Source organism: Haliotis asinina, chromosome 15 (genome assembly GCF_037392515.1).
Source record: "Haliotis asinina isolate JCU_RB_2024 chromosome 15, JCU_Hal_asi_v2, whole genome shotgun sequence".
Classification (NCBI taxonomy): Eukaryota; Metazoa; Mollusca; class Gastropoda; order Lepetellida; family Haliotidae; genus Haliotis; species Haliotis asinina.
The window spans coordinates 21,168,176-21,191,250 of record NC_090294.1 but is presented as its reverse complement, the minus strand read 5'-3'; the positions used below and the strand labels follow the sequence as shown (position 1 = coordinate 21,191,250).

General features: G+C 36.8%; 1 protein-coding gene across 6 annotated transcripts in view; it reads left to right on the top strand.

Moving 5' to 3' along the window:
* The window catches only part of LOC137265124 (inositol hexakisphosphate and diphosphoinositol-pentakisphosphate kinase 2-like), a 72,333-nt gene that overhangs the window by 4,575 nt on the left and 44,683 nt on the right, over positions 1-23,075 (top strand). For 5 of the 6 annotated variants that reach the window (XM_067800434.1, XM_067800432.1, XM_067800433.1 and 2 more), the window contains exons 2-15: positions 1,539-1,774; positions 2,287-2,582; positions 3,582-3,667; positions 4,837-4,988; positions 6,731-6,832; positions 7,199-7,360; positions 7,955-8,076; positions 8,698-8,799; positions 8,912-8,998; positions 10,642-10,827; positions 13,257-13,342; positions 20,342-20,467; positions 22,185-22,303; positions 22,480-22,592. In XM_067800434.1, coding sequence (XP_067656535.1) covers positions 1,622-1,774; positions 2,287-2,582; positions 3,582-3,667; positions 4,837-4,988; positions 6,731-6,832; positions 7,199-7,360; positions 7,955-8,076; positions 8,698-8,799; positions 8,912-8,998; positions 10,642-10,827; positions 13,257-13,342; positions 20,342-20,467; positions 22,185-22,303; positions 22,480-22,592 — 1,892 coding nt within the window. In that variant the 5' untranslated portion in view covers positions 1,539-1,621. The remainder of the gene's footprint in view (positions 1-1,538; positions 1,775-2,286; positions 2,583-3,581; positions 3,668-4,836; positions 4,989-6,730; positions 6,833-7,198; positions 7,361-7,954; positions 8,077-8,697; positions 8,800-8,911; positions 8,999-10,641; positions 10,828-13,256; positions 13,343-20,341; positions 20,468-22,184; positions 22,304-22,479; positions 22,593-23,075) is intronic. The other variant, XM_067800431.1, reaches the window with a different exon arrangement.

Sequence of the window (23,075 nt, the reverse complement as noted above, 5' to 3'; positions counted from 1 at the left end):
ATGTAATTGGGATATTTTTGTTGATAGCAGTCCTTTACCTCAAATCGCACCGACCTCTGAGCTTGTGCAGGTGCAATTCAGTGGGCCTATTGTTTAGATTACCCTGTTGTAAGTATATATATATATATATGAAGTGTGATGTACAAATATACCTGGTATTTACAAATACATGAATAAGATTATTATGTATGTTGTCTTATGAAGCAAATGTAGGCCTTTTAAGATATTGCCGGGATAGGTATCGCATTGAAAGGTTTCCAAGCAACTTGTCACGCATGCTAATCATCCTGACTTACCAGTACTGGGTCAGTATGTGTTACACTAGGCTAGATACTGTGAAGTAGTGTAAGTATTATCCAACCTGTCCAAATTTAATTCAGGTTTTGTGGATTATTTAATATGAGTAGACCTTTTGGAAAAGCTCTTAATCTTTACAGTTTTCACTGGTTTGGACTAGTTGCCTGGTGATCTTGTTAAATGGTTAATTCCTTATAAACTGGGTAGACGAATCTGTATGTTATCAATTTGTTTAACCATAACTGAACATATACCTTTTAAAACATCAAGACATTTGAACATCTATTAGGAAAAATGTTTTATTTAAATTGTCATTTAATAAAAGTTATGTTATACTTTCCATATGAAAGTTTTATTTTTCTGCATGGTCAGTGTTCAATTAGTTTTTCAAAGAGTTTTGCTCTTCCTATCATCCATATTTTCACTTTGATCCAGTACAGTTTCAGAGTGAAACTCCTGTTGAAAATAGTTCATTAGACTTTGCAATTACTTCTTGAACAATTACAATAACAGAAATGAATGGTATCTCTGGGGTGGCTGGACAAATCCGACATTTCTCAACGATGCGATCATCATACTCCAAGTCAGGTTGGAAGATACAAAATGGTTACATAGCTGTTAGTGCTGTTGTGACTTCACATGAAGACATCAGAACACAAGACATATGAACATGGGAAGGTTACAAGTACAAGTGATAACCATGATACATGATAACAAGATGTTTGTATGCAGGCAGTGGTAATGAGGTCTCTATTTGAATAGTGAATGAATAACAGTACTATTCTTGATATTTTATGAAACCTTTTGACGATATTCATATGAACTAGTCCAGCTGATACCTGTCCAGCAGTCATAACATAACCATTCATTAAGATTAGGCTGATGACCTTATAGTGGCTTGGATTCGTTCGAAAATCATGGATTATTTGGAAATATCTTGTTTAACTAGATGGTGAAGTAAAAACATTCAGGAATCATCTTTTAGAACCATGGATATTGGATGCTTAAGGTGCTGAGAGCTGATATGCATGGTCAGATATTCTGCACTGACATGAGGTTCAAATTTTGTCATTGCAGTTTCATGGAAAATTTGTTACTTTTTTCTAACATATTTAATGAAAATTGCATAAAACGAAAAAGTATGAATTGGTATTGCTGATTTGTGTTAATGTACAGTGCTTTATAGTAATGCAGTTCTTTATAGTGATATCATTACGCCATATTTTCTTTGAAATTGACAGATCAGTGTGGACATGCACCATGAGTTATGGATAAAGATGTTCCAAGACCTTCCAGTGTGTAGGCTCTGACCACATCTTGAGACATGGAAGGGAAGGAGGAGCTACCAATTCCAGGTATCTGGGTGAATGTCAGCTCTGCAGAACAGGAGGCTGCAGGAGGGCCACACTCCCCCAGGGTCAAGTTCATGATAGGTGATGACTTTGAGGAGAGACCTCGCAGTCCAGGTTGCTATGAGGTAAATATGTAGATATAGAGACTAAATGTCTAAGTGTACATTTCTGTCTTGTCATGTGAAATGATGTGTTACATTACTTGTGATAACTGAATTCTCCATTTTCCAAATTAAATTAAAGAATTCTTTTTGGATGATTTTTACTATTCATCGGCGAATGGTTTGTTGAATATGTGGAAAGTGTATGTGGGTGTACATTGATTTGTCAGATCTTTACTACCTGTTGCAGTAAAAGTTATGAGACATTTGTCAGGTATCGGATTGAGAGATTATTTGCGAATGCCACTAAATTAACCTGAAGATGATGTCTTGTTCTGTCTTGTTCGTTTTGAGCCAAACTATGTATTATCAGTGTCCCGTATATATTGGGAATCCTGTGGTCCATTTTTGTTCCATGTGTATACATGGATTGTATCAGAATCATGGGACCATGTGATCTCGTGATCTTTACATTCAACATTAGGATTATAGTAATCATCAAAAGAGGTTTTAAAGAAGTCTCATTTGTATTTCAGCGATCTGATTCTAGTGACAGAAGAATTGTGGTTGGGGTGTGTGCAATGTCAAAGAAGGCCATGTCCAAGCCAATGAGGGAAATTCTTCAAAGACTGGAACATTTTGAGAGAATACAGGTTCTTGTTTTTGAAGAATCTGTGATCTTGAATGAAGCCATCGAGGACTGGCCCATCTGTGATGCTCTGATATCATTCTACTCACACGGCTTCCCGCTTAGCAAAGCCATTGCATATGAGAAGCTCAGAAACCCTTTTGTAATCAATGACTTGGAAAATCAGTATTGTTTGAGAGACAGGTAAGTTTTGTAACTTGCTGAAAACATGTAATTAATTAATGCTAGGGGTATAGAGGAATTATCATATATATATACATGTAGAAGCTTATGTCAATGTCCATATATATATGTATATATGTAGAAGCTTATGTCCATAGAAGCTTATGTGTGTGTGTGTGAGGGTAGGGGGGTGTGGGTTGGGGTGGGTTATGTGGTGTGGGTGTTGGTTGGGTGGGGAGTCTGTGGGTGGGTAGAAGCTTATGTCCATGCTGACCTCGTGGCTGGGGAGACAGGATGATGTCACTCTTCATACATGATCCGCCATTTTGAAGAGCAGAAAGGAGGGGGAGAAATACGTAGGATTGTTTGTTTCTGAGTATTTTACTGGATCTAACTTCTTGATACATTTTTTTAATAAACCAGATTGGAAACCTATTCTTCTAAAAATACCTGATTGTATTTAAGTTGGATTGGGAAAATCTTTCAGGAATCACCCTTACAGAACCTGCAGACAAGAAGTACTGACCACACAAAGAGATCAAATTATAAAACAAAACACAATGCAAAGCATAGTATCCCAGTAGTGCCAGCCGACACTTGTCATATATCCACAAGGTTCTGCTGTCACTGGGCGCCTGTTTTATATCACTTGTACGCTAGGAGGCTATTACACCATTGCTGACATAAGAGTGAGAGTTTCAAATATTAGCTCAAGTATCATCATGTCAAAGAGTCATTGCAAAAGAAGACTTGGTGAATGTTTTCATCTCACCAAGATTTAAATTGAGGTTAATTTTTAATTGCACAGTGTCATTTAGAAAGTGGTCAGACATAACATATTACATGTTATATTTCGGGTTACACTTACAGTCAAGCACAGATTCTGGTACTTTTGTTGGGTTGAGTCCCATGAGGGATTTGAACCCACACCCTCAGAGTCAGGCAGCTAATTTAGTAATTAGCATCATACAAAGTCACATTAGTTGTTTTATTAACAAATTTTTTTTTATTGTATTTTAGGCGACAAGTGTACCAGATTCTAGTCCGGGAGGGCATTGCTCACCCAAGATATGCTGTCCTCAACAGAAATGAAGAAAAAGCTATCAGTCAGTGCTTTTGTCTTGAAGAATACTGCTCTAACTGTTCTTTTCATATTGTCACAGATGTTATCCTCTGGACTCAAGTTTTGTGTCTAGTTCACAGCATTCCTTCTATCATGTCAGAGTAAACAAGGTTTGAACAAACTGTATGGTTTGAACTTTGAGTATTTCTTGCCTCTTTTATGTTTACAGTTGTGGTGCAAATAATGATCAATGGGTATGCAGGCCTAAAATTAGTGGTCCCTTTGAGTTCTTGACAAGAGTAGTTTACTGTATATTGCAAAGAATTTGAATTCTTCCTAAACCGCATATGTTGGCATTTCGCATTCTCATGGATATTGGCTGAAAAAATAATACAGACAATTCTCCTCATATGAATGCTTGTTGTTTTTTAAATGAAGAGAGTCCTCTAACAGGAGTTGTCCCCTACTGACTTAATGAGGCATCTCCCATTCTCATGGCATAACGAGCAACTAACGTTGTGAAGTGTAAGGAAGAGGAATCCTGCCAGAAAGGCAGCAACAAGTTATGATTTGTCCAAGTTGGGGAAAACTCACATATATGTGTTATGCTGCCAAATCATTACCATTCGCAGACTTGGGCCACCGATCAGTGATGTAAACAACCGCTAAGTATCGTGCAGTGGTGACCTCAGCAGGAGACGTGTTTACAGCAAGAATAGGAAACCCATGAGACTGGGAGATAGACCTATACCTATTTCTACCATAACAAACACCTATACCACAATAAATGAACTGCTGTATTTCTGTTCCTTAAGTAGGCATAGAAAACAGTACACTTCATCAATTAGATGTCATTGTACACACAGTATGTTATGTGCTTTGAAAGATCCTTGTCATGGCCTAACAGTTAAAGTAATGAGTTAAGTGGTCTCAGTTTGTATGTTATAATTCCTGGAAGAATCCTTCACGACCACTTTTAATTTCAAACATTGTGTAGCGATTGGGTGGATTGATTTTTGGAAAGATGGATACGTTTCACTTGTATCATTATGTTTAGCAATTTTCATGATAAAAGGCTGATAGCCAGCAGCTATGTCATCAATAATAATGTTATACATCTTGCTCATAGCAAACATACAGTGGTTTAAGAGTTGAGTTAAGTGCTTGCAGGTTTTTTTTAACATTTAGTGACAGTAGGTATTCTTTTTTCAGGTAAATATGTACAGACTGAAGATTCAATAGAGATAGATGGAGTCCTGTTCCCCAAACCCTTTGTTGAGAAACCTGTAGATGCCGAAGACCACAACATTCACATCTATTTCCCTATGTCAGCAGGTGGAGGTAGCACACGTTTATTTCGTAAGGTACGACAGGTATGGTGTTTCCATGTTTCTGACTGCTCCAGGTATGCTTTGTGCTAACAATCAGAAATTTGCTCTGAATGGTTTGAACCTGGTCTCTCAACAGTTTGATCACATCTTTAAACAGGAAAGAGATGTCAGTCCCGCATACCCATATGAGGATCAGGTGGTGATTTGGATCTAGTTATTTGTTATGGTATCTCAGTCCCATGAAGCTTTGATCATGCAGTCCTTGGTTTGTCTTGACCACACCAGATTGTGTTTACAGACAGCCTAGCCTTTTAGGGATGGTAATTTTCCGCTGATTTGGGTATTTGTGCTGATTTTATCTCCAGTTGGTCAGTTCAAAACCCCATTCAATGACACAGACTTTTCAGCTGAAAATACTTTTCCCTGTTGCAATCCCTGGCCTTGAAATGTGGGATTAATAAATACCATGATAACGGCATCAAGCTCGACATTGTCAGCTAAAACTAAAAGAGATTCATTACAGCTTATTCAGTTTGACCTGAAATACTCTACATAGGCTGGACTCAGAAGTCAATTGGCACAAATAGCAGGTCAAGTTACATAGGGGAGCAGAGAATGTTATGCAGCAACCTTGTTTGGCTGTTAGAACATGTTGACAATCAACTTACAAAGGTAGACAAAATCAGCTCACAATGATAGACCCAACCATTTGTGACACGGCCACGCAAAACATTAGTGTTCACTTGCTCCAGTTCAAGCTGAACAAGCCTTAAAGAATCAACTGCCATACACCTCATGAACAAATATTCATGTACAACCAGTAATTTGTTTTACTGAAAATTGGTTCATTAAATGTTTCATGTTTTTTACTCTGGATTATTTGCGTAGACAGATCAGCTTAATAAATAAGTCGCCGCTATGCCTATATGTTTTCTTAGTGCATTGGTGATTCTGAAGCTAAACAGAAGAGGCCAAAATATCAACTGCATGCATCATGCTTTTTGTTCAACCCCTTCTTATGGATAGCATTTTACACCCATTTTTGGGGCAGAAAGACCGACATCATTTCCAAGTGAAAAATACTTTGGCTGTTGTGATGTTGAAGATCTGTGAAGATCCAGGTTAAAATTGATGTTCATTAACCCATGCTTGTCATAAGAGGCAACTAACAGCATTGGTTGGTCAGACTCAATGAACTGGATTAACATTTCATTGTATCCTAGTTGCTTAGATGATGCTTATGCTGTTGATCACTGGATTGTCTGATCCAGGCTTGATTATTTACAGACCACCTTAAAACTTGAAACTTAACTCACTCATTCAACCTATTTCATGTGCTCAAAGAAAGAGATGATTATATGAAACAACTCTTCTTTGATAACTACCACATTGCAGGTTTTATGAAAGCATTCTGTGTACCCAGGTATTTTCTGTTTGGTTATTTTTGCACAAATAAAGACTGTACTAAGTTTGTATTTTTAGTAGTGGATTATGAAAAGAATGCATATGATTTTTAGGACATAAAGTATTTCGTTGGTGAGGTATCTGGTCATGTTTGTGATCTGTCATATTATTGTCAGTACTGTAGATATTGTGTTATTTTCTGTATTTATTCTCATATGGTGTTTACTGTGTTTTCTTAAAACTGATTTCAGAATGTTCTTAAAGTTCAAAATATTTAAGGATAGTTATTATGAGTGTTTCATCTTTCCGTCATGATCATAGTAGTTAAACAACGATTAGCATCACAACTCTCCCTGACCTTGTATTTCCAGGTTCATGACCGCAGTAGTGTGTACTCTGTCATGAGTCGTGTAAGAACTGCTGGTTCCTACATTTATGAAGACTTTATGCCAACAGATGGCACTGATGTGAAGGTATGTACTGATCCTTTGACAAACATAAATAGTCACTGAGGAAGAAACTGAGACTATATTTTAAAATCTGGACAATTTTACTGGGATTGGTTCAGTCCAGATTCAGTTTTTCACAGTCTCATATGTTAAAACAAGTACAAATAATTAGTACTATAATTTTTAAAATGTTTATTTCTTAGACTCATTTTAGACTCTCTTGTAATTTCAACTTGTGTTGAGGGGTGGGGTAGGTATGATGGCCTGAAACAAAGTTTCCACCCTCTTGTAACACTTTGCTCGGACAAACCCCTGCTCTTCCATTACATTAGCAGTATTATATTATAAGTTACAAGAGCTGTCAGTGACTATGAACTTGTTGTCATTCAGGTGTACACAGTGGGCCCTGACTATGCTCATGCAGAAGCCAGAAAGTCCCCAGCACTGGATGGGAAGGTGGAGCGGGACATGGATGGGAAGGAGATTAGATATCCTGTTATTCTTAGTGCCAAAGAGAAGATGATTGCCAAGAAAGTTTGTCTTGCTTTCAAGGTAAGAATATTTTATGACAAAGCCTGAAATGAGAACAACTGCAGCAAATCAAGTGAGGAAGGATGTTGTATCTTTTGAAAAGGAAAATTCTTCTTGTAATGATCTTTGATCTTTGTGTACAAAAGATTTGAAATATCATTATAGTAAATTCTCAAATGAAGTCATTAGAATAAATATAGCCTTTGAATGAGGTGATGTGAAATGGGGTTAATGTCTTTGTTAAGAATGTTTTTTGCTCATATGACAACGTGCATGTGTGTGTATGTGTTGCTGTTTGTACTAGCCTAGACTTTAAGCTGGTTTTGTAGTGCTAGCTCACTGAAATACCATGTCGCAGTTAAGCATGAATACCCCACTTAGACACATTTTCAGACTCTTGTCCTTGATGTAGTACCCTTTAATGCTGGGTGCCAGGCATCGACCAACAACAACCATGTTTTAATGGTTTTTGGTGTGATGCGGATGGGCATCAAATCTGTGACCTTCTGGTCTCTTTGTTGACGACTACACCACGGAGATGGTTGCCTCTGAATGAAATGCTTACAACATCCTTTATATAGTGCTTGTTAATAGATGTTTATTTTATCCTTTCAGCAAAATGTATGTGGATTTGATCTGCTGAGAGCTAGTGGCCAGTCCTATGTGTGTGATGTAAATGGGTTTAGCTTTGTGAAGACTTCCAGTAAATACTATGATGACTGTGCCAAAATACTTGGGTAAGTTATTTGGTGACGGTCATTGTTAAAGTAGTTTGCTTTCTTTTTGCCTTATAGATAAATAAGTCTTCATTTGTTTATATACGTATCAAGTACAGTGTTACATAGTCTAGTCCATGAAGTTCTGGGCTGAAATTAGTCTTCAGCAACCTATGCCTGTCATCGGCAGCTAACAGGTTCAGGTGGTCAGACTCGCTGACCTGGTTAATACATGTCATCATACCCATTGCTCTTGCTCTGATCCAAATTTGGAAACCACTGCCATATTGCTGGAATATTGCCCATATTGATGTTAAGAAACAAACACACATAGCCTTAAGCATGTCACTTGATCTGTTTTTGCAGCTTTCATCAGACAATGCAAAATAATGATCATCCAGAATCACCTCATAAAGTGTATTCAGGTATCTTAAGGTCTCGACATGTATTTTTCCTTAGCAGCACTCCTTTGATGAAGATTTTATTACCTTCCCTAGTTTATATGGAGCTCAAAGGCTCAGTCAGTAATATTGCTCATGGTTTTTGCAAGAAACAGTTTCTACTGTGGCTTGAGCATGTTGAGTCTCAGATTGATTGGCTTCCAACTACACTAACAGACATACCATATATTATATTTCTCAGAACAATGATCATGAGAGCCTTAGCCCCTCAGCTGCAGCTTCCATGGGTGTTAGGAGCTGGGCCTGAAGATATTCCCGTGGTTCCTACGACACAAGGACCCATGTAAGTACCTAGTAGCAGAGATGGCAGTTAGATTGAGCATTAATGTATATTAGAATAATATATTAAATTGGATGGAACATTAATATATTTTCTTAATTTGCATTGAAATTAGGATGGAGCTGCGATGTGTAAGTGCTATTATTCGTCATGGTGACCGGACGCCCAAACAGAAAATGAAGATGGAGGTGAAACATAAGAAGTGAGTATATATTTAAACCTTTAGTATTAATGAATTTCCAATGTTATGGAACAAGACTACAAAAGGTTTTTGATGACAGCTCTGTGACAAGAAGTAATGTGAAATTTTCATTTTCAGTTGAGAATGTTTGAATTTGAAGATGACATAATTGGTTAGTATATGTATGTTCTTGCACATATAGTATAACCAGAAATTATTGAGAATTTAAAGATTGTATATTTTATATTTTTTTAACTCATTACTCACGTATTAAATATGAATGTTAGTAGAACATAAATCCATATTCAAAGACAGTTGAACATTTAGTATTTTGTCAAGTCACCATGGACAGCAATGCATGCTTCAATGCAGCAGGGGACACTACTGATCAAAGAAATTAGAAAGTCCATTAGTGGTCCATGCTGTCCAAATATTGGACCACCTCTTCTATATTAGCAATATTAGTTTCAAGTCCCCAAACATTTTCTATTGGATTTTTATCACGTCTATAGCTCGGCCAATCTAATAATGTTATATTTTGGGTCTGAAACCAGTCCTGTGAATGCCTCAACAATGTTTTGGTTTGTTGCCCTGCTGGAAAAACAGAAAAAAAATCCATAGAACATGTGAGCAGATGGAAAAAAATGGCTGTTGAGAATATCTGTGTATTGATATGTGTTCATATTCTCTTCAAATACACAGAGGTGCATTGCTGATCTGATGTCCTTGTTATAATACACGCAGGGAGGTCTGGGGTAGAACAAGTCTTCAGCAACCCATGCTTGGCACTAAGGGTGACTATACTTGTCGTATGAGGCGACTAACAGGATCAAGTGGTCAGGCTTGCTGATTTGGTTGACACATCATTGGTTCCCAATTGCACAGATAAATGCTCATGCTGTTGATCACTGGATTGTCTGGTCCAGACTTGATTATTTACAGAACGCCACCATATAGCTGGAGAATTGCTAAAGGCGGTGTGAAACTAAACTAACTCACCCAATCACTCACTCACTCACTTGTTATAATACACTAAAATTAACTCCTCCTCTTCTCACTGAAAGTGTCATCTGCTAGCAAGTAAAGAAGGGGGAATAACTCTTCACAAACAAATGAAAAAGGATTAACAGAGTTTTCGCTCTTGAATAAAACCAAGAACCTGATAGCTGGTTAAGGTTGTTTATACTAGAAACTCAATTAAACACTGTCCTAAAATTCTCAATAATTTCTGGTCATACTATGTAGCCTCTCCTGAGCATCACTGGGCGTAATTAAGGTTATGACATGGACACTTATTTTCATTACACTGTCAGTAAAGAATAATAATTTATACTTTGGGGTGCTCTTGCTCCATTTAGCTAATAATTCACTAGGCTTGACTATTTACCCACTTCACAGTGGTTCATTATCCCCAAAGCATAAACTAGAGCTCAGAGTACAGTGGGTCTGCAGACCCATATTACATCCCAGAGTCCACAGACTCAACAACCCATACCTTGCACTGTGAGAGCTGCTGCAGCGGCCCCAGGACATAACCTAGCTCTCAGTCATGCCCCTATCCTATCAGTCAGCTTGCAAGTTGTGCCAAATGTTTATATACTGAAATGTGTTTTGTTGTGTTTGCACAAAACCTTGGCTAATGGTCATTTATCTGATTCTTCCAGATTCTTTGAATTGTTTGAAAAGTATGGAGGCCTGAAAAAGACTCACCTCAAGCTCAAGAAACCGAAACAGCTTCAGGAAGTGCTAGACATTGTGCGCCACCTGCTGAGTGAGAGTCAGTACAAAGTGGATCCAGAAGTGGAAGAAAAGAAGGCCAAGCTACAGCAGCTAAAACTTGTGTTAGAAATGTAGGTCTTATTTGTCAGTGTGTATGGTTCTATTTATGGCTGAAATGAAACCACTGAATTCCAGTGTCTGGGTTGGACGTGTCTTGTCATATCAGCTTTCAGAAAATAGTTGACAATAATAGATTGCATCAGGTACTTACAGTAAGGAAAAGTAATGGCTGACAAACAATCTGTAACCAGAAGATTTATTTTTAGTTTCTTAAATTGATATTCTGACTCCCTGATGTATTTATTTGTCAGAATGTTTTCAAAATGAAATTTACACAATATTAAGCTTGTCACTTAAGAAGGAAACTGATTTCATAAGCATACGAATGGAACATCAGAACTTCCATGGATTATTTGACAAAGCCATTTCTTGACATGCTGTAAACACTGATGGCCAAGTTCCATTTACCTGAGGAGTAATTAATTAAAGGTCACATACAACCAAAAAGTCAAATATAATTAAAACACAGTTATCAGTTATTCATGACATATAATATACATTGCTGCTTGTAAAAAAAACGATAAACAAAATTAAAAGCGTACAGTTGTGATTCAAAAGTGCAATATGTTGTACTTCGGCTTACTGCAATTGAAACGAAACCCTCGGGAGATCGAACCCAGTCATAGCGAATGGGTGTGCACACAAGTGTAACGATGGCTTATGATTGGCTGGTTCATTTGCTGATACAATAAGGGCTCATTGTGTATACAGAAAGATGATCAGTTTGATGGACATTTTAGAAGTATGGCGAGTCACAAGAAAAAAGAGATTCTGTATGGATAACAACTTCTTTTATTGTACTTGATGCGTCGTCTCAGTATGGATTCATATACTGTCGTCAAACAAAATCATATACCGGTATACTAGAAGAAGTTGTTATCCATAAAGAAAGTTGGGTTTTGTAAATACATGTTCTCTACTGGTGAACTACTGCGTGGCTGGAAACTGTCATTCGTTCAAGTACAAAGCAGGACTTGAAACTGACAAGAGTTTGTACCAGTTTCCGTCAGATCCAGTCATCTGAGAAAAATTGATGTAGTTTGTTTTCAACCCACAAGCATAAAAAACATGACGTGTACAGGTATCACACCTGCCTAACATACAAAATGTGGCAGAGACAGGACTCGTTTGCACAAGTGTAATCAAGTATACTGTTTATAGCGTATAGCCTGATAGGTGTTAAGTTCTAATTGCACATGGTCAATGATTGAAGCTATGTATTGCATATTGTCTTCAGCAGACAGGCAGGCAGACATGTAGGTGACAATAAACCAGACATTGAGCTTTCTCTTTGACAGAGGCTGCTTACCACAATCAACAAGTTTTTTATGTAATGAGTAGATTATTCACTTGTTTCCACACACAAACAAGACTACTGCTCATGACCTCATACTGCAGGTATGCATACTGTTTCAAGCTCCGGGAACATATTTACTGTGCATGCGTTATGGGCCACTTTTAAATCACTTTGATTCATTAAATTTTATGTCATCAAAAATGCCAATTCAACCTATAAAGTTGGAAAAAAAAACGCAATGGAAAAAAGCCCACGAAATCGGAGTTCAAACGATTCACTAACTTTCCCCCAGCGCTGGTTGAATTGGCATTTTTGATGATTTGTTTCGGTAAATACATACTGAAAGGTATCAGAATCTGCCAAGATGTGTTTTATGTTGCTTGTGACCTTTAAATATCCTTGCCATGACTGATCCTAGTAACGTGAAATATATGAATTCAAAATGTCTTGAAGATGTTTTACTGTTTTGGTGATTATCTATTATAATGCGATGTCTTATTGATTTTTTTTCTGAAAAAAGTGTCCTAATGGCATTTGTCTTGAGCCAGATAACTAATCTGTTCTTTGTTTCAGTTTGATTTTGAAAAAATATTGGTAGAATTATGTCTGGGAGTCCTGACCAGATTAGGTCACCAGTACCTTGTGCTTGTTGTAAGAGCTGATTAAGAGGCCATTACAATGTATGGCGTGGCTGATTAACATGACTGCCCAGATGGCATGAACCTTTGTGGATTGATCATCTGACTTGAATAATTCTTATTTCTGCTCATATTAAAATGCCTTTAGTCAATTATTTTCTCATTCTCATTTTATGCCCTTCAAAATTATCCCCCAAGTTACAATTTCTTACTGTTCTCTGTTTTGTCAAAACTTGATTTGCTGTGTTTAATTCTGGTAATACTGTTAGTGATTGTTTGACTCTTTGTCCACATTCATTTGCCGCATGTAAATGTGATTATACAGTTGATTATTGTCCCATTTTCTGTCCACACTGTGGCATGTAATTGTGCGATTACACACACTGAAGGAGATTAACAGGTTGATCTATTGTTCCAGTGACGTCATGATGGAGAATGTGACTTCATCAAAAAGATATTGGTTTTAATTGGCCCACTAATGTGTGTTGGTCACGTAATGTTTCAGGTATGGACACTTTTCTGGAATAAATCGCAAAGTGCAGATCAAATACCAGCCTCAGGGTTGCCCCAAGAAGTCTTCCAGTGAAGAGGGTGTGTAAATGGTCTTCAGATATGTAATCCAGACTCAATGCTGTTGACGCTCTGTGTTGTTTTGTGTGGGGACTTTGGCCGAATTGCTAGCAGTGCATGGTCAGTAGAACGCTTTGTGAAGCATGTGTAGTCTGCCCAAGTGATGGGGACAGGTTTTTGTTGTACAGTGTGTATATGTGTATATAATCAATTAAACAGGAAGAATATAGTTCACGGCTGACTCAGCATATCTGGTTATATAATGTGTACACTGGACAGCTGGAACCCCTTCTAAGATATATGTTTACGTCTGGTGATTACAAAGCAAACTTTGTAGGACACCAAAAAACTACTGAATAAATATGTTGCCTAAAATAATTTTATATTCCTACCCCAATGCTGGTAGTTAAATGAACATTCTTGTGTTTCCTGCAAACACCCTGTAGTACCATCCTGTTTATTAGAATGTGATTATTGTAGGTGTCTATTTTGCCAATTCCATAAATTCAAAATGCTCCCCAAATTCCTTTTGCATTGCTACTGCTAAAGAACTTAATAACTAACAAAAGCCCTCATAACAAGCGTCCACATAAATCCGAGCTTTAAAGCGGTATGTCTAATCCAAGTTTCTTATTTCTTCTAGGTTCAAGATTTCTAACTAATTTTTTTTTTCTCTAGATTATCCTTTAGAGATATATGAGAAATCATCTGGTGATCCAGCATCTTTGCAGGTTTCAACTGGACAGTCATGGAATCCTGGTACTTGTTGTTCACTGTTCTGTGTTCCGTTCTGTTCATTGCAAGGTGGTAAACTTGATATATTTTTTGTGTCATCTGAGTTCATCAGTGTCATTAGGCCTCCCAAATTATTTCTTGTCAGACTTGTGAAAAGAGAAATATACTCAAAAAAATAATGCTGTTTAACATGTTGAGAGACTTTGTATTGAGATGAAACTATATTGAATTACTGAGTATATTTCATCTTCATTGACTGAAATTCAGGCATTCCATCAAGTCTAGGATACATCAGTATTGGGTAGTCAGGGTTTTGGTGGTCAGGTTGGTGTTGAGTCGATAAGGATAGAACTTTCATATTCGAAAGAGCAGAAAGAGGAATATTCTAGGATTCTTACTGGTATGTCTTGATTTGTCAGGGAGAATAAGACATCTTTTTGGTGATGAGACATTTGATATTTTGAGGGATTAATTGTCAATTTTAGTCAAGATGAAAAAACCCCAGCGACTCAGAAGAATAGAGAAAGTTGAGAAAATGAAGTATGAAAAGAAAGCTTGACCCCGATGATACACTTTAGATTCAAGTCTGCCATCTTGCACGGCTTCTTTCTTGCTCTGCGTGTTGATGTAAATTTTTCTGTTGGACACATATAGGTACGAGTTCACGGGCATTCATCGTAAAGTTCAGCTCAAGAATCAGCCATTTGGCCATCTACACAGCTCGTCCAGTGAGGGTTTGTAACCTAGATGTGATCCAAGTTGGCTTCTTGTTCGCTGCTTGTTGTTGGATTGTTCCATTGTTTGTATTGCTCTGTTTGACCTGAATAAAGAATTTGACATGAGTACACCAATAGCTTGACAGCGTTATATTCGGATATGGTTACTTTGTGTAAGGGTAACAGGTTGGTTGTAACTCATGTTAAGCTCCAAGTAACATTAGGCAAGGTTTACGTTTTGTAACCTGGGATTTTTGTTGGTTTAATCTGTTAGTTTCATGTATACTGTGGATTAATAGATGTTCTAAAACCAAGTGAGTTGTTGCTTCAGGTTTTTCAAAGTTTTGCTCTGTAAGTTTTTCCTTTATTATTTGATTGCATGAACTCGTCATCAGTATAATAGTAGAGGAGGTATGCGGTAACAACGCAATACCTATAATGGTTGTATGATTCTCATGTCAGTCTGTATTTCATCTGAATTCTTCATCAGTTAATGATATTGACAACCATTAACATTGAAATTGATTGTTGATGCTGCACAAAATTTAACCATTTGAGACTTATTTGTGATACATGCCTTGACAAAGGATTGATGTTACTGAATGGAAATTGATAGTATTCTCATGATTAACACAGTGTAGCTATCTAATAAAAATTCACTGTTGGAGGGTTATATATGCATGTCTTGTCTTTGACATTTCTTGTATTTTACCTGTTAAGGTGAATAGTCTGTCTGAAACATCAGTACTAACAAAAACTGAAGTTGACATCTTCTTGATGGAAAGACCTTACTGATATTCAATAATGCCTGTGATTAGTAAAATTGTACCTTAAAAAGGTTAAAGGTTTATTCTCTTTATACAGGTTAAATTTGTTGGTTAGCAGGTTCATGTTTAGTCCACATCAGGTGTTATACCAAGTGAGCTTTTGTCATGGGCTTCTTGTCTTTTGCTGTTGTGAGTTGTGTGGATGTTAAAACTTTGCTCTTTGTTAGATGGTATAAAGGTGAAACCTGCCACACGGATTATCAGTTGTATTGGAAATTCTTTGTTACTAAAGCTGAGTGGTTTAATGATATTAAAGTTTTTAATATTTCTCCCAAATTTGGTATTTATTCTTAGTTGACTTTGACAGCTGTAGACTGCACAGTGACACATTATTCTGTTTTATGGGGTTATTGAAAAATGGGTCAGTTACTACTCAAGAAGTATGTTTGTGATTGGACTGGTTTAAGCTGTGAGGGTTTCCTGAAACATTTTGAAACATCATGAACAGTATTATGGCTGTTAAATCAGTTTGGTTGTTCTGAGTTTGTTAAAAAGTCACTGCATGAGTATCAATACAGTACACCAAACTTCCCAACTTCAGTGGTAGCTCAGTTCTCCATGTTTGATGAAAAACTATCACTGACCCTATGCTAGATTCCAATATAATGGTGATGACATCCGTTGCAGTTGAGGTAAGTATTTTGGAGATGTTGAGGTGCAGCTGTGAAATTATTGAAGTTCACGATGTTGTTTTAGTTTCTATTTCCCCTGCAAAAGTACTTTGATTTAGAACATAAGGATTCCCTTACACAGTCGTTGGCCATACATATTTGTCACTTTCAAACTCACCATAACTTTGCAAACGTGTGTACATGTATATTGAATGATGACATTTTGAAATAAATATTTATGCCCCACCTCCAACTGTGGTAAGATTATACTACATAAGAAAAACTTCAAGGTTCCTAGATGAAATTGTGGAATACAGTTACTAAATATTTTACAAGCTGACATTAATCCAAATTTCATAGATAGGCAGGAAAAGTTAGCAGTGGAACTGATTGTTTGGGAAAGGGTTTAAAAACTTTGATGTTAAGCCAAATGTTATTTATTATGTTGAGATCACTCACATTTTTGTCCATGTGCATTCACACAGCATGTGCCCACCATTCATGAAAGTAGTATTTTTTTTGTAAATGAAATCTCATGGAAAAACAAGCCAGAAATTATTCACTGGAATGTCAGTTCATATATTTTGGAACATTCGTATGGGCTTTGACAGCAGTCAGTTGTGGTATGACATCACATCATAATGGAAACCTTTCCTAGGTGTGCACACTAGACTAATTTCACTGACAAGTTACTGGAATAAATTGACAGTCAGAAAATATAAACAATCTCCAACTTAATTAACAGTACATAATATCACTTCTCTGAACTACACTCTACAACATTCTACTGACTGCTATATCACATTCTTTGCATTTTTCTCTGTATTTTCTGTTTACAGAGAGTTGCCCCCTTTTCATTATATTATATTTTGGTGAGTTAAGTTGCCTCACTGTTTCTTTTTTGTGAAAATGTCAAAGCCCTCCCCAATCTGTGCTACCAAAAGATTTCTTCAGACTACTTTGAATCATACTTCTTACTCAACCCACATGCAAGTAGGTACCACTGATTCTGTTAATGGTGGCCGAAGGCATACCAATTCCACTGTTTGTTGGCTTTTTCTGATCCATTCTTTCTTGCATTGTTGATGTAAAACCCATAACCTCCACATGTTACATGTGGGATAAAAGGCCAGTTGATGACTTCAGCTGAATATCACATTGAATGGATGTTAAGAAAACAGCACATATTTTGACTGGGATATACTTATAACAGAACAGCAGAGGGTTGTTTTGTAACCTGTTTTGCTGAACATTTTTGGAAGTGACGAATATGTATGTTTACTGACTGGGGATCTCTGAAACACAAAAGTTCGTTTTCTGCTATGAAATAATTGTGATCCAAGGTGGTCAAGGTTTCGTCTGAGGGCTTGTTATATGTGGCTGCAGCTCTTCACTGAATGGTATAGATAGTAACTTAGTGTCGTATTGACTATTGACCAACTTACCTCGCTAACAATGCATGGTATAACAGTAGTGTTTGCTGTGTAGTGAGGATTTGTTTGCAGTGGGCTGACATCATCATATATCCTTGTCATCAGCACCTTAATGCAGTCATTTTCATACTTTGTTTGATTTACAGGTTTCTTCAAAGAACTCATGTGATTTCATGATTTATGTCATTGTATGTGTGGTCACAACAAATTATTTATCAGGATTATTCAGTCTTTCCTTTGATTGACAAACTGTGTGGATAACAACTTCTTTATTACGATACAGATTCTTGTATGGTTGTCAAGCAGGAATGATATTCCTGCTTGACAGCTGTACAGGAATCTGTATTGAAACAAACTCTCATAGTAAAGAGGTAGTTATCCATAAAATTTGTCATTTTTGCACTTCCCAGCTTCTAAAATGCCACTGAAAGAAGTTGACTTTCTTTTGATGTAACATTTGTTGTCTCTATTCAGTTTATTAATATATGAAGACCAATATTGTTTTGCAAGCTTCTGTACTTGCTTTCATGAGTTCTAAGTAATATAACATGTTTAATCGCTTTGGTAATTTGTTGTGACTAGTAGTTTCAGTTCATGATTTAACATTTTGAATTGCTTCAAGAACTGTAGTTATTTGCTCTTAATAATGACTGACAAATGTTTCTGATAGCCTATAAAAGGTTCTTTGATACATTTCAGTTATTAGCTTTGATACCATCCTAAAAATCATCTGATGTATTTTAGTTTGACTTTAGACTCAATAAGTGTGTGAAATAGTTTCCAAATGTTGTTAGTCAGTCAGGCGAGCTACGCCTGAAAGTTACGAGACCACAAAATAATTCACTAGCCAGAAATTTGAATGTATTAGGGGATGTCCAAAAATAGTGAGTCTCACCAGGACAATGATATAAATGCAGCTGTTTTATGCTTTATTTTTCTACATAACATCTGTCAACTGCAAGCAAATTGGTTACAGCCTCATGATCCCCATTTTGTTTTTGACATTTTACCTTGGTACCCCCAAATAAACATAATATCTGCAGTAAATGCATCACAAACTTCAGGGAACAAATATGCAAGAAACATTTGATGTATTTGAGGTAGGTAGTAGTCAATTAAAGTCAAGCTTATATATTAAAGTGCATGAAAAAGCAATTTGAAACTACAGTCACTTGTCAAAGTGACTCCCTCCTTGTACTGATGTTTACTGAAAGAGCTTATTTTGGAGACATTATTATACCCCAATATGTTATGATGACTCATATCTCGTGAACCACATTACCCACATTTAAGTAACTTTGGATATGACCTGCTAATGATCCATTCACAATAAAATGGAAACTTTGCAAACATTGGACACAGAGTATAGTAGGGCTCACTACTTTTCAGCATCCCTTTGTAGAAGCTGAGCAAAAGAGTGCAAAAACAGATGAAAATAGATATTCTTGACATGCTGCTAATATGATAAAAAAATTTAAAAGCCACAATCTTGCATAATTTAAAAGTGTATTATAAATTAACAAGTTAGTAAGAGTGATGTATTTACAAACTGACTCTATGAAAAGGGTCAGTCAGGCCAGTGACTTTGGAGATTTACTGGCACAACTTAATTTGTACTATCCAGGGGCTAGCAGGCTAGTGGCTATTTTTCACACTGTACACAATCGGCCATTGAAAAACTATTAACAACCTATCAGCCATGCCAGCCTGATAACTCAATATCTGTAGCCATTTGTTTTGTGTATTCTAATACATTCAGGGTTATTCTACAGCTTGTGGATTCTGCAGGCTGTAAAAGTTCCCATAATTATGATGAAAAAAAAAAAAAAGTGATGTTATTTTGAATTAATGTTATCTGCCTTACCTTAAATTCATTGATGGGTAAGAAAAAAACACACAGACAAGAGAACACAAGAACATGATCTTACCAGAAGTTTAACTTGAATCATTCATAAATCTGATGTGCATTAAAAATAATCTCTTAATACTTAAACTGCCTAAGAAAGGGAAAAATCCGAATATAATACATGAAAATGTTATTGCCCAAATAACATACATTCAGCACTTTCAACAGAAATAGAATGTATTCTTATGAAATGACCACCTCTGTCATGTATTGGTTACAGCATCCAACTGGATTCCAGCTGTCTCATACCAAAAGACATTAAAATATGGTATTTGTTTTGTCCCTGCCAGGCACTCGGCATTATTAACAAGGACTGATCAGCTCAGAGTTAGTATAATGTGTCTGAGTAGCATTTTTATGCTTAAATGATGCATGGTATCTCAGTCAGCAATATAAAACTGGCTTAAGTCTGGGTTAGTACAAGCAGCCACACATTACACGCATGCACATCATCATGTAAGTGAAATAAGCTCAAGTGCGACATTAAACCCCGTTTCACCTGACCTCTTATGACACGACCTAATCAGCGTCATGCCAGTATCTATAATGAATGTTATCATGTTGTAGATATTGAGCTTCATTATTGTATTTGAAGGTACCCGAGATAACACATTACAAAGAAACAAAACATTGTGTAGCCAAATGACTAATTTCTCTATTCAACCTAGCAATTTACTTGAGCATAAAATAATACTGACTTCACGTCAGCCTGTCCTATCACCATTTGAAGACTAAGTCATTGGTATATTCATACAATAAATGAGATCAAGTGTGTTTTCTTGTTTCCCTTAGATGATGTGCCCAGAGATCCATCCCTTCTACTGATTGTCAAGTGGGGTGGTGAGCTAACTCCTGCAGGCAAGATTCAAGCAGAAGATCTAGGAAAGGCTTTCCGCACTTTATACCCCGGAGGTCAGGGTCAGTGCATGTTTTTAGCCATGTAGGAAGGTGTAGGTCAGACTTGCCTTGTTACATAGAGATAGCATAGTTCTTAATTGTATTCTACTAACATAGCAGGAAGATGTAGGCGAGGTGTGCCTTGTTACTCACATAGAGAGAGCATAGTTATTAATTCTGTTCTAATGTTAATGTAGCAGGAAAGTGTAGTCAGGGTTTACTTTGTTACATAGAAATAGCATAGTTATTAAGTATATTCCAGTTTGCAACCGAAGGTGAATCAGATAATTAGCTTGAGAGGATAGAATAGAATTGTTGATGGTGTGGACGCCAAAGAACCAACTCCACTGACATCTTACTATGTGCTGTAACTGTGACTGACTGAGGTAGTTCCCATCTGACCTTTTCTCGTGTAATGATGACATTATTTGAGTCTATTTGGTTATTTTAGAGCAATTTAAGCGTACACATTCATGTCATCTCTTCTTTTGAGGAACAACTGGTTGTTATAAGGCTGTCATTGTAAATGTGAAGTAACTCTTACTACATCCTTTGTGATATAAAATGGCGATGTATGAAGTTTAATCAATAATGGGTGAATTCATTTGAGTGAGGGTCAATGTTGTGTGAACGTCATGACGACGCGGCCATCAACAATTTGTTGCCCCTTTTGGAACATTTGGAATGTCACAGTAAAATATCTTACCCTCAGTTTAAGCTGAATAACCACCTTTCACATAGATTCACTTATGATATAATAATAATAACTGGCTATTTATATGTGCATATATCCATGTCCATGACATGCTCAAAGCGCACAAAATGAAAATTTCCTGAGTCACTATATACAAGTAAAGAAAAGAGATTGGTGGGGATCATTGATGAAAAGATAAGTTGTAGAGTTATGTCTTGATTTGGCTCCTGAACAAGGAGAAATCAGTACAGAGGTGGAGATGCTGAGAAAGATTGTTCCACTCTACAGCAGCAGAGTAGGAGAAGGTTCTGTAATAATTTATTTCATTCCAGACTTGGATTTTTAACTTTACTCTATTTCACTGAAAAGCATGGACCTCTTGCTGTATTGAAATACAATAGTGTGATAATAGAGATGTAGTTTTTTTTTCTTTTTGGAAGTGTTTGCATCTTTGAAGTTGAAATTTCAGAAAGAACAAGGTAACTTTCCTCATGGTAATTTGTACATTTTCTATTCACAAGCTGACACCAATCCTGTCTTAGTAGAATATATCTATTCTTGACCCTCTCAAAGCATGTCAACCCATGAAGGTCCAGGTTAGAATATTGGCCTGCAGTAACCCAGCTTGTTGTAAGAGGCAACTAACAGATTACGATCGCTGATTTGGATGACATTTCATCGGTCTTCTGTTGCGCCGATTGACGCTCATGCTGTTGATTGTCTTGGTCCCAAATGGATTATTAACAGACCACCAGCATATTGGAATATTGCAGAGTGAGAAGATAAACTAAACTCACTCATTCACTCTAAGCATGTCACAATTTGAATAATCAGTTTAGTCTACAGTGGAGAGACATGGTCAGGAAGCCTCACCCAAGTTTTTTGGCTGTTTAGTATTGTTGATAAGGTGAAAACAGACCAAGGCTTGCAAGGAGTTATGTTGTTAATATTATCATGCAGGTACATTTCACAGGTCTTCCCAAATTGGACAACTGTAACTATTCATTAACCCCTACGCTATGCTATGTATTTTTGGCATGACAGGTCAGTTCGAATCTCCTGGGTTGGGTTTCTTGCGACTTCACAGCACCTTCAGGCATGACCTCAAGATATATGCATCGGATGAAGGTCGAGTCCAGATGACTGCAGCAGCCTTTGCCAAGGTAAATACAGCTTGTTCAGGATCTTGTGGATGAAACTGCAGAGAAGTGTTATTCCTTACTGCATCAGAATCAAGATTTTATGTTCCAGTTTCGTCAAATATCATCTATCTTTGGACATTAATGCTCTTCTTGTGTTTCAAAAACACACATTTATGTAGTGTAACAATGCATTTCAGGGTTTGCTGGCTCTTGAAGGGGAATTAACTCCAATACTGATGCAGATGGTGAAGAGTGCGAACAATAATGGACTCTTGGACAGTGAGGGGAAGGAATCCAAGTACCAGCTTGTGTATGTTCTCATTTTTGTGCTTGCACTCTGTTAAAACACTCAGCATGAGATAGAAAACTGCAAATTCTGACATCTGATTAGAACGGCTTCAGAGTAATCTGGTAGTTACAGTAATAACAGAATTAATATCAAACAATTTCTAAGGAGCCATTTGCTTATAGAAACAACAGCAAACTAGCAGCACCAAATAACATAGAGTCAACTATGACTGAACGTATTTGCATTTTATCTGCTCACAGGGTAGTGTGATGGCAGTGCTTGTTTACCTGTATGTGGTTTCAGTTTTGAATGAATTAGGTATTGGAATTATTTGTCATTTTCATATGGATGAGGGTTGGCATTGTTTCAGTATGATCATATAGAGAATGCTTATTTTGGTATTCAGAATGTTTTTTGATGCATCATGTGTGAGACAAAACTAATAACTAGTATTTAGGATAGTACTTGTAACTAGATATTGCATGTCTGCACTTATATTGCCGT